A 14,592-nucleotide genomic window follows, 5' to 3' on the forward strand; every position below is an offset into this window, starting at 1 on the left:
GTCTGGCGGGCGCTCCTGGGACTTGGAGTCCTGCGCCCGCACTCGCTCGCAGCCCTGCACGAGCACCCACAGTCCCTGCCTCTGGGAGAGGTCGCTGTGCTTCAAATGCTGTCTTCGCCAAGAGCAACGAGATGGGGTGAGCCCACACACGAAGCAGGACCCGCGACGCAGGTTCCGCGCGCAGTAACTTCGAAGGGCTGTGAGAAGAATCTGCAACGCTGTGCCACAAAGCAGGTAAAAAGTGACCCAACAAGTATCCAGGGGCAGGGGATCTTAAAGTCAGTTGGTGGGGCGGAGCATGCAGGGAGAGCAGCCCAGGTGCTTCCAATTGAGAGAGGTGTGGCGCCGCGGCCAGGGCGACTGACGCTGGAATCTGGGGATCAGGGTTCGATCCCTGGCTCCGGCGGCAGATTAGCCCAGCACCATGTGACTCTGGGCAATAGCTCGCATAATCTTCCAGACGGCCCCCAGCGCCTAGAGACCCTTACGGGTGATTGTGCGCTTTACAAATGTGGATTATAATTGGGTCTGGCGGGCGCTCCTGGGAATTGGAGTCCTGCGCCCGTACTCGCTCGCAGCCCTGCACGAGCACCCACAGTCCCTGCCTCTGGGAGAGGTCGCTGAGCAGTAACTTCGAAGGGCTTCGAAGGGCTGTGAGAAGAATCTGCAACGCTGTTCCACAAAGCAGGTAAAAATTTATGTTGCTCGTGTATCTCCTTACAGCAAGGCTGGCTTGGCGGCTAAGAAGCAGAAGGGGTGCGGATCCCGGTGCCTCTGGTTCGCACTACAACACCTCTGCTGCCTCTGCCACCGCTACCGCGCCTCTTGCGGCTTCTGCCGGCTTCTGCCTGCTCCCGGCTTCTCCCGGCTTCTCCCGCCCTGTTTGAATTTGGCTTGGGGCAGAGACTGGCAGAGAGACTGGCAGAGACTGGAGCCGAGGATAGATAGCGGCTGCAGCAGACAATGGGCGGGCGGGCGAGCGGTTAGGCAGGGAGTGCAGCCAGCAATGCACACAGTGTTTGCGGGCCCCCCAGACGTGGCCCCCGGTAGCCCCCCGGTGGCTGACTTACTCCGGTTCCTCCCGGTAAACACGCTTCCGATGAACACCGGCTCACACAACCTTCCCCCGGCTCCGGCTCCGGCTCAGGCTCTGGTCCACCTTACCGCTCCTGCTCCCAAAGGTTTCAGCCACAACACTCCTTACCAGCTCGAGTGTTCATGCAGCTCATAGGCATGATGGCCTCCTGCATATTCATTGTCCCTCATGCCAGACTTCAAATGTGTCCATTACAAGAATGCCTAGCACGGCAGTGGAACCAAGCTCAAGGACAACTAAAAGACCTAGTGTTGGTAGACAGTCGCGCTTACAACTCTCTGCAGTGGTGGAGCTCACAAAACCTTTCCAAGGGGCGACTGTTCCAAGAGCCAGCTCCACAAATAGTATTAACAGCGGACGCATCACTGACAGGTTGGGGAGCCCACCTACATCAATACACAGTCTAAGGACTCTGGACAGTCAAGCAAAGGACACTGCGTATCAACCACTTAGAGTTGCTAGCAGTATTGCTGGCACTGAAAGCATTCCAAAAATACGTATACAACAAAGCTTTGTTGATCCAGACGTACAACATGACAGCCATGTATTACATCCAGAAACAGGGAGGGACTCACTCTCTACAGCTTTCTCACTTAGCGCAGAGCGTATGGAGGTGGGCAATTCCAAAGAACATTTTTCTCCTAGCAGAACACCTGCCAGGGAAAGACAATCCAATAGCGGATCTGTTAAGCAGACACAGCCAACAGATACACGAATAGGAGATTCACCCTCAAGCTCTTCAACCATTCTTTCAAAAATGGGGGCATCCAGAGATAGATCTGTTTGCCACAAACGAAAACTCAAAATGCCAGTACTTTGCCCCCAGGTTCCCACATCCGTTGTCACAGGGCAGTGCGATGTGGATGAACTGGTCAGGCAGATTTGCGTACGCTTTTCCACCAGCCCCACTGATTCCGCTAGTGGCACGCAAACTACGTCAGCAGTCACTGACAATGATCCTGGTTGCTCCAACATGGGCGAGACAACCATGGTTCACAACATTCCTAGAACTCTGCGTCTCTCACCACATCTTCTAACTCAGAACCATGGAGAAATCAGGCACCCAAATCCCAATCAACTGAACCTAGCGATCTAGCTCCTGAATTCTTAGAATTTGGATATCTTAACTTGCCTCCTGATTGTATGAACATTATCAAGGAGGCGAGACGACCAACTACTAGAGCATGCTATGCAGCCAAATGGAAAAGATTTGTAATTTATTGCAATAATAACCAAATCAATCCATTAGACGCTTCCATACAAAACATTATTTGTTACCTGTTGCATCTACTCTTCTATAAGACTACATCTTGCAGCTATAGCAGCTTACCTCCAGAACAGACAACACATTTCTCTGTTCAGAGTTCCACCAATCAAAGCTTTCATGGAAGGGCTTAAAAGGATAATCCCTCCAAAACATCCACCTTCACCAGTCTGGAACTTAAATATAGTACTTACCAGACTTATGGGCCCTCCTTTTGAACCACTCCACTCTTGTGAATTGCAATTTCTAACATGGAAGGTGGCCTTTTTAATTGCCATCACTTCACTCAGACGAGTAAGTGAGTTACAGGCTCTAACAATTCAGGAACCTTTCATGCAAATACATGCCAGTAAAGTAGTACTACGTACTACTAACCCTAAGTTCATGCCAAAGGTCATATCCACTTTCCATATCAATCAGTCCATAGAATTGCCCGTTTTCTTCCAAAACCCGCAGTCAGTAGCTGAGAGAGCCTTACACACACTGAAGGACTGTTTGTGATGGCAGAGCCTCAAAGACCTGTTGATGAATCAAACTCAATTTAGCAGTCAGATCATGAAGATAATCAATCAACATTGGATATTCAATTCTATAAAATTCTTTAGGCCTCGGGACTCCCCAAATATTAGCAGGACGGCCGAACACAATCTCATATGGGCTAAGCCCTACTCGAGAGTGCACAGTTGCCCTGGTCGATAAGAGAGCTAGAGGCAAAGCATCTGGCCATGATAGACCAGTTGTTGCCTGAATTTTAGCCAATTTTTGTTTCAGGGTGCCATTATATCCTTCCACCAAACCCGCTGATTGTGGATGATTTGCACTATGGAATTTCTGATTTATACCGAGGCCACGACACACACTCTTCATCACACTCCCCACGAACTCACTCCCGTTGTCTGACCATACCACCCGAGGCATTCCATATCGAGAAAAATACTCTTTGAGCAAAATTTTTGCTGTGGACAAGGCAGTATTATCTTTAAGGGGGTAAGCTTCAATCCATCTGGAGAACGCACATACTACGACCAAGACATATTTCAAATTGTTGCATCTCTCCATGTGGATGAAGTCCAACTGGATAACTTCGAAAGGGCATGTAGGAGGGGCAAAATGACCAGGTGGAGTGGAAGTGCCCTTGCCGGGATTATACATCAAACACACCATACAATTCTTAACCACTCTCTCTGCACATTTAGTAATACCCTCATTCTTCCATACAGGGGACAACAACTTGCATATGCCTTTTGCGCTTATGTGTGCTGTACCATGAGCCATTGTAACAACAGCAAGCACATGTGCATCCGGTAACATCCATCTCTGTTTTTCTGACAAATCAACCCAACATCCATTCTCATCCAACCTCCCCATACTCTCTTTCCATTTAGTCTTTTCCGTCTTAGTGGCCTCATTCTGTATTCCCCTCACACTCTCAAATGTGTCTTCGCACATACTAGTCTCCGTTGGCCATCTCACTGAACTCGTAACATACATTCGATTTGTCAGATCTTTAGCTGTCTCTTTAGCAATCTCATCTGCAAACGCATTACCACGACCAACATCATCCGTCACTTTCCGATGCGCACTACATTTGATTATGGCCACCTGCTTGGGCAATGTAAGTGCATCTAGAAGGTCGTTCACAAGCTGTCCATGCTGAATCTTCGTGCCATGCGACGTTAAGAATCCTCTTTCTCTCCACAATCGCCCAAAACTGTGCGCCACACCAAAGGCATACTGGCTGTCGGTAAACACATTCACCCGTTTTCCTCTGGACAACACACACGCTCTCGTCAAGGCGATCAGCTCAGCAGCCTGAGCCGAATTCGGACTCAATCTTGCAGTTTCTACAACCGTACTCAATGTCACTACAGCATACGCGGTCGTCACATCACCATTCGGTAACTTAAAACAGGAACCATCCACATATAAAGTACCATCGGGATCTACCAATGGAGTATCTTTCAGGTCAATACGACCCTTTGTTTCCTCCTCAGTCCTCAGATAACAGTCATGTGGTGCTTCACCACCTGACTTCATGTTGATCGGTAACAATTCAACACAGTACATCTTTTTATGCGTATGTGACTAGCCAGTAACGTCAAATCATACCCAGACAACCTTGCGCTTGTCAAATGTTGAGTTTTTGTTCGGTTCAAGAGAGTGTCAACTGCATGAGGAACCATCACCGTGAGCATATTATCCATGACCAGACCTGCGGATTGTCGAATGGACGCCGCCGCTGCCGCTGTTGCTCTTAAACAACTCGGTAAAGCTCTAGCTACTGGGTCTAAGGTCGAAGAAAAATATGCGCATGGGCGCTGTTTGTCACCAAATTGTTGCGCCAGAACACTCAACGCACAACCATCCCTCTCGTGAACGTACAGTGTAAACGGCTTACTGTAATCAGGAGTACCTAACACAGGAGCCGAACACAACGCATCACGTAATTCAGAGAAACTTTTCTGACACTCTTCCGTCCATGGCAAAGGAGTCGGAACATCCTTGCACGTGAGAGCTAACAATGGTTTCGCCAATAGTGAAAAATTTGGAATCCACTGTCTGCAGTATGACGTAATACTTAGAAAGGCACGTACATCTCTCTGAGTTTTTGGCACAGTCATTCGAGAAATCGCTGCAATTCTCTCTGGGGTCAACCTTCTCCCTTCTTTCGACAATAAGTGACCTAAGTAGGTTACTTCTTGGCAACAATATTGCAACTTGGAAGGTGACACCTTGTGATGTAAGTCATGTAGATAACGCAATAGTGATACTGTAGCCGTTTTGCAAATAGCCTCCGTATCGGCTGCCACTAATAGGTCGTCAACGTATTGAATCAAAGCCGCACCCGTCGGTAACACAAATGCATCCAGTTGACTTTTAAGTGCTTGGCTATAGATCGACGGACTTTCACAATAGCCTTGTGGTGCGCGTTTTAGTCTGAAACTGCGACCACCTAATGAAAATCCGAATAGGTCTCTGCTTTCCTCAGCGATCGGGATACTAAAGAAAGCATTCTTTAGGTCGATCACCGTGAACCAGGAGACAGAAGCTGGAATCAGGGTCAACAAAGCCGTTATATCAGGGACCACGGGAAACTGTGGGATCACTATTTTATTCACTTCTCTCAAATCAATTATGAACCGATACACAGGGGGTTTAGATGGATCAGTGCGTTTTAAAATTGGTAGTACAGGACTGTTACACACATTTCCTTGAGTTTCTTCAACGACATCCTTTTTGATCAGGTCGTGTACAATCGCTAATAGCGCTCGTTCTCCCTCAATGGAGATACGATACTGTGGTACACGTGGCAGTCGCACATTTGGTTTCAGCTTGATCATATAAGGTGGGATGTCCAAAAGACCCACGTCATTGGGACCTGTGGCCCATAGGGACGCAGGAAGGGAGCTCAATTCCGGTGGGAATTTATCGATCGACAAGTACATAGGAGAGATTACTCTCCGACCTAATGTAAGCTCCACTCCTTCAGGGGAGCAATACAAAGTCGCATATAACCGTTTTAACAAATCCAAGCCCAAAAGATTCTCACCACAACCAGTAGATAGAATCAATGGAGCCTCCAGCTCACGAGTGCCAATCGTAAGTGGCAAAGGGCTGGAAACAGGATTGCTAACAGGGGCGCCAGAGAATCCAACGGAAACATTTGTTAAGCCAGACAAAGGTGCGCCAGGGAGTTTCGAATGCATGATGGAACTTTTCGTCGCACCAGTGTCTAACAGAAAAGGCTCAACTACGCCAGAAGTAGCTACTGCGACGTAAGGCCCACTCTGATCAACCGGAACTGATACTACTCCCTCTCTTTGTCGGTGGCTGTCCTAGTATTGATCGTTTGCAACAGTCTCATGTTCTGCGTAGTAATCGTCCACATGATATTGTGTAGATCTAACTGACCCCGCATTTCGCTGGTCAAAACAATTATTCGCCTCTGCTGACGTATTAGAGCGCTCAGTTTGATTTTGGGAGGTACCGCGGCCTCTACCTCGAGATGCTTGTTGAGGACCACCACGACCTCCACGTGCCGATATACCATTAAGTCGATCACGCAAAGCCGGGCAATCATATTTTATATGTCCCTCTCTTCTACAATATGCGCACTGATTATACCCAAGTGTAGATCTATAGTCAGAGGAATCAGATCGTGACTGCGTTCTGGAGGACTGTGACTGCGGCCTATACTGCTGTTGCGAATCATTGTGATTCGAACGTGGAGGATACGCTTGTTGCAACAAAACCTTCGTTTTAAGCTCTTTCGTTTTCTTGTCTGAACAATCACTTTCTTCTTTCTCCCTATTTTCATAATATTGAGCCGTTGCTAATATCTGTGCAGTGGTTGAAACAGCCCATGCACTTTCTGAATTTTTCAATTTGTTGCATAGTTCAGGCAACAAATTCGCTACAAATTTGTCAACAAATAACCGTTGACCTCCCTCCGTACCCATGTCCTGACCACTATGATCAACAAATGCCTCTTCGAACCTCGTAAAGAAATCGGAGACACTCTCATCCTTCTTCTGTTTACAAGCTGCTAATTTATCCCAGTTCACCTTCATCGCCGGCATGAGAGTTTTCATGAGTGTAATGATTTTCTGAGGTAAATCTAAAATTAACTGATCAGGTTTAGCCCCCCCAACTTGTAATCCATCAGCCGCTAATAGTGCTGCCCAATCACCACCTAACTCGTTTGCATGATTTGCTTGGCGAATTTTCGCCCAAACCGGTTGCGGTACGACATTACCAAACAGCATGTCGATGTCGGCAAGGTTCATAACAGAAGCGTCCACCAATTGGGATAACTCCTTATAGTAACCAGCCGGATTCTTACGCGGATCTGGCAAAGATTGCTTCACTTGCAAAACTTCGGATCGTTTCCATGGGAGGTGTATCCAAACTCTTCGGAAGTGCGGTAAAACCGGGGGGTGAGCTTGTGGATCACCTGGCACCCAAAGTGGCGGAACCTCTCGCATAGGATACTGACCAGGAGCCAATTTCCAAGTTTCTAGGTCGTTATCAAACGATACTTGAGAAGGCACGGTGGATCTAAATGCTAACAATCGCTCTAAGGCACGTCGTACATCTCCACCTACGATCATACCGTTCGAAAATTGACTCTGAAGCTCAGTCACATCGGGCGGTACGGTATCTAAATCATCATTATACCATTGCTCCCTCAAAAAGTTACACATTTCTTCGAACACGAATCTCTGTGTAGGCTCATTAAACTGAGAAAATGTGTCGAAGACCACACGTGGAGGGTGATTAACAGGATGCCTTATCCACCTATGTGCCATCGTCACTAACTTCTCTCTTTCCCTTCCACCAGGGATTTGACTTCGTCTCTGAGAAGTTTCAGAAACGCTGGGTGGTAGTATCGATCCAGCTAGTGGTGAATAGAGCGTAGCAACAGTATTAGGGATACGGGTACGAGCAGAAGGAGAAGAAGGAAAAAGAACAGGAGCGACAACATTAGAAGGGAACGTAGGAACAGCAGAGACAGACGAGACAGTCGAAGTAGCAGACACTAGCGGTTGAGGAGGTACAGACAAAGGTGTAGTAGAAATAAGAACAGGTGGTGGGACAAACGTAGGATTAACAACGGGCTGACCAGCAGCCGCCGGAACAGGAGGGACAACAGGAGGAACGACAGGCGGGACAACTGGAGGAGCTACAGGGGCTGTAGCACCCTGTGCATAAGGAGGTGGCGAGTTCATGAAATACGTTAACAGGGGATCCTCCTTCGGATCCTCCTCTTTCTTATCAGAACTAGTTTGTAAAACCGGATAACATTTGTCTATCCTCATGTGATGTAATCTAGTAGAAACTTCTATTTCTTTTTCTTCTTTATCTCGCTGACATTGTTGTACAACTTGCATTATTGGAACAAACCCTTCTCTTCGATCCTTTTTAAGCTGTTTGATTTCTTTCTGCTTGGCCTCTTTACGCCACAACCGAAAAGAATCAAACATAGCTGGCCTAGCTTTCCTTTTAAATAATTTAGCTTCAAGATTATCTAAAATCGTAAGTTCAAAACTTCCATGCGGTGGCCAACTAAGGACACCATCTCTCTTCGTGTAACGGACCCAATATTTATTATAAATAATAGGTCCCACACCATGTCGACTATAGAGCTCATATATCGGAGTTCCAACCGGAGGTATCGGACACGAGTCCTCCAATCGGGAATCCTTGTTGCAACATTTAAGAAAACCAAGGAATCCACTATGGCTAGGCATCGTGCACACTAACCTAGTATCAAACTTCAAGGGTTACCGAAGTACTAAATCTTCGTGAAAGACAAAACACTCGGTTTTTGGCAATTGCAATTGTCAAATAACAACTAAGGACCAACAACTAAGAACCACAAATGCAATGGAACCATGCATACAACAAAGCTTCAATAAGCTGCAACAACCACTAAGGACTGGGAGCGACCCACAAATACTTAACTGAGAGCTTCAAATGGCGTCACCAGGAAGGCCCGTCTATCGTCTCGCTTGTACGAAAGGTCTACGCTGGGCGTCGGAAACAGGTCGACAGTCAGGGCATCGGTCCGTCGCAGCCGTCAGGAGGCGGGAATCTTCGCGGGAAAAATCTTCGGACCACTTATTTCGACAACAGGATCGATGAAGCGGGGTGCACCTTTTCCTCGGAGATTTCACACGAAGTTCCTCACAATCGTCAGGCTTTGGACCGGTACCACCGATGTCGCCCCGAGTTGGGCGCCAACTGAAGGACTAGGCTAATTAAGGCCCAGCGGTGCCAGGGAACAACACCTATAACCTTCGTGGGATACCTGTTTCGGCGCACTAAAGACAGAGACACGGGAGACTTCCTTCGGCGTCAAAAGATCAGAGTTTATTACTGCAGGGAGACAGAAGTCACTAGAAGTACAATGCGTGTAGGTTCTACGAGTCTGCTTCGAATTGCATGTGTGAGTCGCTCTCTTTTATACAAGGTTTTTCCATTGCACAACATGTGAACAAAAGGTTACATCTCAGTTCCCACAATAAACTTACAAAGGGTCGCTTTCATGTTCTCAGAACCCCGGAACATAATCACAGTAATATTACCGGTTCCCAACTGTAAAAGCACATCTTACCACCATTAGGCACATTCCACTAGAGTTGTAAAATTGAGCAAGAAAAGAGACAAGAACAGCTGCTAGGAAGTCAGACACATCTAGAGTGTGGGGGTAATGTTGGAAACATGATCGAAGGATCAAGGAGCTTGATCCCCGCACGTGCACGGCTGAAACAATAGGCCGGCACGGCAAGATTACCCTCAAGCTGAGCCATTTGCCTCTGCAGTGTCATTCCTCCGGTCATAAAAGACGTGTGAGAGGAATATGCGTCTTCCGTATGGCTTGGGAACTAAAAGGGGTCATGAGGCGAACAGTTGCCTGCTCGCTGACTACGTGAGGGCAAGAAACAAAATGGATGCCGTATCTAAAATGGAACCCGAGGGTTCAGGTAAGAAACACGTAATTTAGGCGAACCATGTCAAGTAGTGTAGCGAAAACGCGTACACTTACCGAACTCGCCATTTACGGTTCATAGATACCAAACTCGTCCATGTTCGGCAATGCCCAAAACACCGTAACGATTTCCACGGAACCTCAACACTAGATGTAAGAAGAGCTCTATTATATTATGTTGGCAGAACTAAACCATTAAGGAAAACAAAGCAACTGTTTGTCGCTTTTTCACCACAACATAAAGGGAATCCCATCTCAAAATAAGGAATAGCCAGATGGATAGTTAAATGCATTCAAATATGCTATCACAAAGCTAAACGCACTCTAACAGTTCACCCAAAAGCACACTCTACGCGTAAAATGGGGGCATCCATGGCTTTCCTAAGAAACATTCCACTAGAAGACATGTGTAGAGCAGCTACATGGTCTACCATACACACTTTCACTAAACACTATTGTGTAGATGTGCAAGCTAAGCAACAAGCTGCTGTAGGCCAAGCTGTCCTCAAAACTCTTTTTCAAACTGCTGCAGCTGGCCCGGGTAACCACCGCTAGAGGAGATACTGCTATACAGTCTATGCTAAGATATGAATTCAGCAGCCCACATGCCTCGAACGGAAAATGCTACTTACCAGTATGCATCTGTTCTTGGCATGTAGGGCTGCTGACATTCATATCGCCCACCCTCCTCTCCGGTGCCTGTTGCAGCTGCAGCATTATCTTTGGCATGGCCATCTTTTACTTTTCTATACTCCATCTTTGCCACAATGGCGAAAAACAATCTAAGGATGGAGTGGATGCCCATGCGCACGGGGGGGGGAGTCGCATATCTCGTGATACTTCGAAGACTCTTCCAAGACAACAAGGTGCAATCATCCGGACCAAACACTAGGCGGCGATCTTTTTAAGGTATCCGAATCAGAATATTTTATTGTTGAATTAATAAAAATCCTTACAATTAGAAAAAGTACAATTAGCGAATGTCTGCAATACAATTTGCATTAAAAATCGAAAGCAACGATTGATATCAAAATTTAAAAACAATTAAAACTTAAACTGTACTGTGCGGCGATATATGCACAGATATGAATGTCAGCAGCCCTACATGCCAAGAACAGATGCATACTGGTAAGTAGCATATTCCTTATTCCGCCAACAACCTTTAGAAGCAAGATGGGTGATTCAGTGTATATGGACCTTTTAGATATGGCCCTGAACATGTAGTCACTTAGGGAAATAGATTGGAGGCCAGGTATGAGCAAAGATTTTGAGATAAAGGTTAGTATTTGTGGAGTGAGTAGGTCAGAGGCTGTAAGTGTCTGTAAGCACCTATGAAGACAATGAATCCCCCTCCTTCCCTAGTCAAGGGACAGGCATGGATTTCCTAGGGTCATCTTATGTTTTAACTACAATTTTGTTTTATGTTTGTGAGTAATCCTTGCCCTTAGGTCCTGACATAGTAAAGGGGAGTGCTGCTACATGCTTCTCCCTCTGTGGTCCGAGGGATGTACACAGACCTTGCTCCATGAAGGGGCAGGTTGCTCAAATTTGCCAACTTCTCACCTCATTAAAAGTGGGTGGGAATCAGTTTGTGGGTCCTTGCACCAGGAGTGCTGCATTGGAGTCCTGCCTGAGACCACTGACCTCCATCTCATTATGGCTGTTCTTCAGAAGGCACTGTTGGTAGCATGCAGTGGTCGCCTGATCACTGCCCTCTTCCCAGGATGCCCACAGCCCTAATGTGCAGAGCAGAGGCTGTCCATCACAGACCGCTTCAAGAATGCAAACCAATTACACCTGCCTTAACAGGTCGGTCCCTTGTAATGGAGTCGTAAAGTCTTTATACGTTCAATTATGACTCACATGGAAGAGATGATGCTTTTTACACCCCCCCCTTATCATTGCAATCTGCGAAGACTCATACATTGTACCCTGTGAATTGCCATTCTGCAGTTGCAAACCCTTTTATGACTCGGGTGTTGTGATTTCATTTGTACCATCCTCATGGTGAGGGATAATAATGGCTACAGAGTAGTGGCAGGTAATGTCTCTGTAGTGAGTGGTTTGGAGGCACTGATGTGAATTAGGACAATACCCCACATGTGACAGCAGGAATTGTTCAGGTTGAGAGGTTGTGAGGTCATCAAACTTAAAACCCTGGGTGGTTCCCTAATACAAAAGCTCTGGAGTTGTTTACTCGGAAACAGAAGAGGTGGAAAGAGTATTAAGCATCGGCTGGTGAAAACTATAAGTATGTGTGGTAAATTGAACTGTGTTAAGGGGATGACTTATACGATGACATCAGCCATTCCAAGGGGATACCGGGATATCTTAAAGTCTTAAAGGAGTGCCGTGTTTACCTTGTGCTCGGTGTCCACATCCAGGCAGCTGGAGGCCTCGTCCAGGATCAGCACCTGTGGGCGCCGGACCAGGGCTCGGGCGACTGCGATGCGCTGCTTCTGCCCCCTGGCCAGGAGACTTCCCTGCTCCCCAACATCTGTGCAGCACGGATAACAATAAGGTGAGAAACCAAATGAAGCAACGTATGGGCGTGTGCTCACAATCACCATGTGGAGGGACCTGAACATGAGAGTGTGTAACAGCAGAATCCTGTGGAAGGATGTGTGCTTCTGTTTTGTTTTCTTATATACAATTAAGTAATGCACACAGCACTGATCTAGGGAAAAGATACAGGCGGGCACTGCACGTACTGTTGGGTTTGTTGTTAACATTGGACATTGAATGCATTAGGACCTAAAATGTATATACTGGCTGGGGCAGATTTACAATAACTGGTGCATCCCTGTGCGCCGCAGCTCCGCCAACATGGATGCGGCGCATTTACAATGCGGCGCACCATGGGGCAAAAACGGCACAGATGCGCCGCATCTGTGCCGTAAAGGCAGCGCATTGCTGGAGTTGCGTCGCAAGCCAGCAATGCTCTGGGGAGGGGCCTATCTGTACAATGCTACATCAATCCTTACGCCTGCTTCAAGCAGGCGCAGGGTTTTGATACAGAATGGGCCCAAAAGTGACTGAGTGAAATCTTGTAGATTTCACTCAGCCACTTTTAGGAGGCGTTCCTGTGTCGGAACACCTCCCCCCCCCCAAAAGTGACGCAACGGCGGCGTCAAAGAGGCGCAAGGGGCTTGTAAATCTGTCCCGCTGTGTCTTGGCCACTTCTGCAATAGGCATAGAGTGGGTTGGTACAAAGATGGATTTCACTAACAAACAGTGGTCAAGGTCTTCTGAAGCCGTGTGTCGCTCTATCGAAGCTACAGACCACAGGGATTCAGTTGTACCTAGTCTGAGTGTTTGTAAAGTGCACATTTACATCAAGGGGTTTCTTAGCTCTGCGTAGTATTTATATTTACCAAGCTCAATTGTACCCATTTTGGGATATGAAACTGTGCCCATGGGGTCAAACACAGACTCATGCCGTGGGTGCAGCAGTCCACTGAGCTGTCAGCCAGCGCTGACCTCACGCACATACCTGAAACCTATGCCCCCGCTTCTGTCGTGCTGTCGGGTTCCCCACCAGGACTGCCTTCTCCTCTTTTGTATCAAAGGTGTGCCTGCAGTGTGCATCACTAGCTGACCAAGGCACAGAGCCCCTCGCCGGCCTTCATTCCTTGAATGTCCAAGCTCATAAGACACCTACACGCGCTCAAGGTGTGCGATGTGGGATCTCACAGTCTACGCTGTCTTGGCTTTAAGTGCTGAGGGTCCCTTCATAAAAGGGTGGAATGATGAACCTGGTTATAAAAGCACCAGACTGAAGACACTTTAAGAAAGCTATGGGTTTAACTTGAGTCTCTTTCTAAATGAATTGGTGTCTTCTAGAGTGAACACCATTGTCCCTACTGCTGACAGCTGCAAATAGTTGTGGTTAACAGAAGTAGTCACATTTCCTCTCCCTACTGTTGTTTCCATGAGGAGGACCTAAGTTAACCTCTTCCACGATCAGCTCGTCATGCTGCACGGTGGCGCTGTGCTGATGACGAGCTGAGCTCGTCATGACCGTTACGGAACGCCCACGCGGGGATATTTTTCCTGCTGTGCTGGGTGTTCCATTGGAACGGGTTTGGTCATGATGAGCTCAGCTCGTCATCAGCACAGCGTCACCGTGTTGCATGATGAGCCGAGCTCGTCATGAGCACCGCGGCGCCGCGTGCGGCCCCCCTCCCCCCACGCCACAGGGGAATTAGCCCCGCGACGAAGGGGTTAAGGATTGGTGGGCAGGAGACTGCCAGTTTACTGGTGTTACAGATGCAACAGGTCCACAAAAAGGCCTAGCTTTGAGTTACCTGTTTCAGAGGTGGGTGTTCTTTCATGACGCTTGGACATTCCACCTGGCAGGATATTTCAACAAGGGCTCATCTGTCCCAGACAGCCAGTGGGAGATGCTTTCATCGGCCTGATAGACATTTGTCTAAGTCCTGGAGAAAGTTATGGTCATATAGTTCTGAAATGTCTTCCTTTGCCCAGGCTCTGAGGACCCTTTTAGAGCATCTGGTCTACCCAGGCGGAAGACTTTCAAGAGGAACTGTAGCTATAGTATTAAACAACAGGGCCTCGGTTTTGCTTGCTTTTATTCAATAACCACCGATGGAGCTTTGAGGTAATCCCGAGTCCGTGTGGTAAGGAGTTAATTGGAAACAGGGATAGGAGAGGATTCTGCTGTGTTGCTGAGGAAGGAGAGATGGATTCCACGATTCTCGCGCCTCTCAAGTAGGGAGG

The 14,592-nt window shown here is 47.6% G+C and overlaps 1 protein-coding gene across 1 annotated transcript in view; it reads right to left on the reverse strand.

The window, feature by feature from the left end:
- LOC144752882 (antigen peptide transporter 2-like) overlaps positions 1–14,592 on the reverse strand; it is a 104,774-nt gene that overhangs the window by 13,859 nt on the left and 76,323 nt on the right. The window contains exon 10 of the mRNA XM_078640710.1: positions 12,213–12,349. Coding sequence (XP_078496836.1) covers positions 12,213–12,349 — 137 coding nt within the window. The remainder of the gene's footprint in view (positions 1–12,212; positions 12,350–14,592) is intronic.

Source organism: Lissotriton helveticus, chromosome 5_1 (genome assembly GCF_964261635.1).
Source record: "Lissotriton helveticus chromosome 5_1, aLisHel1.1, whole genome shotgun sequence".
In the NCBI taxonomy this organism is placed as follows: domain Eukaryota; kingdom Metazoa; phylum Chordata; class Amphibia; order Caudata; family Salamandridae; genus Lissotriton; species Lissotriton helveticus.